Below are 1,112 nucleotides of genomic sequence, written 5' to 3' on the forward strand. Positions count from 1 at the left end.
AGTAGGTGGGGGGGTCAGTAGGAGAGGGGTGGTCAGTGGGAGAGGGAGGAATGGGGTGAGGTGATTCATAGTGACCTGTTACCCACATCACCAACAGACTGGGAGAGGAGATCACTCACCTGTTCTTCATCAACCGAATCTCCCTCTTTAACGTCGCCTCACCGGCTCGGTTTGTCTGCGGCACAGAGTTGGTGCCGGGGCTGGGACGGATCTGGTAGGTCTGGACATCACCGGAGGAAGCTGGAGGGGAGGGTGGGAAACACAGAAATAAACACACACACACACAGTCTCACATCACTTTGTGTCCGACAGTGCCCGCTCCCTCGGCGCTGACCCTCCCACAGCGCCTGCTCCCTCGGCCCTGACCCTCCCACAGCGCCCGCTCTCTCGGCCCTGACCCTCCAACAGCGCCCGCTCCCTCGGCCCTGACCCTCCCACAACGCCCGCTCCCTCGGCCCTGACCCTCCCACAGCGCCCGCTCCCACGGCCCTGACCCTCCCACAGCGCCCGCTCCCACGGCCCTGACCCTCCCGCAGTCCCCCACTCCCTCAGCTCCGTCTCCCTTCGCCCCATCCGTGCCGTGGGCCCACTCACTCTGCACGACGACCTGGTTGCTGGGGACCAGAAGGTGCTGACCGTCCGCTGTTGGCGTGAGCTGGAGGATGGCTCCCGGCCGCGCCGTTGCCGCGCTGGTCACGGTGAGGGCCTGGAGGCCCTGGATGCCGTCCGAACCCGTGGACCCCAGCTGTATCGTCCCTCCGGAGGTAATGGCAACTGAGGGGGAGGAGAGGGGAAGGAGAGCATAAGCAGCTGGGGATACACTATGGGACAATTTCCCACGGCCAACCCACCTTAACCTGCACATCCCTGGACACTATGGGACAATTTCCCACGGCCAACCCACCCTAACCTGCACATCCCTGGGCACTACGGGACAATTTCCCACGGCCGATCCCACCCTAACCTGCACGTCCCTGGGCACTACGGGACAATTTCCCACGGCCGATCCCACCCTAACCTGCACGTCCCTGGGCACTACGGGACAATTTCCCACGGCCGATCCCACCCTAACCTGCACGTCCCTGGGCACTACGGGACAATTTCCCACGGCC

General features: G+C 64.0%; 1 protein-coding gene across 1 annotated transcript in view; it reads right to left on the reverse strand.

The window, feature by feature from the left end:
* Window positions 1–115: 115 nt before the first annotated feature.
* Window positions 116–1,112, reverse strand: part of LOC125488234 (cyclic AMP-responsive element-binding protein 1-like) — a 2,353-nt gene continuing 1,356 nt past the window's right edge. Inside the window, exons 2-3 of the mRNA XM_048621165.1 lie at window positions 595–774; window positions 116–240 (exon numbers count right to left, since the gene is read on the reverse strand). Coding sequence (XP_048477122.1) covers window positions 116–240; window positions 595–774 — 305 coding nt within the window. The remainder of the gene's footprint in view (window positions 241–594; window positions 775–1,112) is intronic.

The sequence above is a fragment of the Rhincodon typus genome, unplaced genomic scaffold (genome assembly GCF_021869965.1).
Source record: "Rhincodon typus isolate 14 unplaced genomic scaffold, sRhiTyp1.1 hic_rhity00000077, whole genome shotgun sequence".
Taxonomy (NCBI): Eukaryota; Metazoa; Chordata; class Chondrichthyes; order Orectolobiformes; family Rhincodontidae; genus Rhincodon; species Rhincodon typus.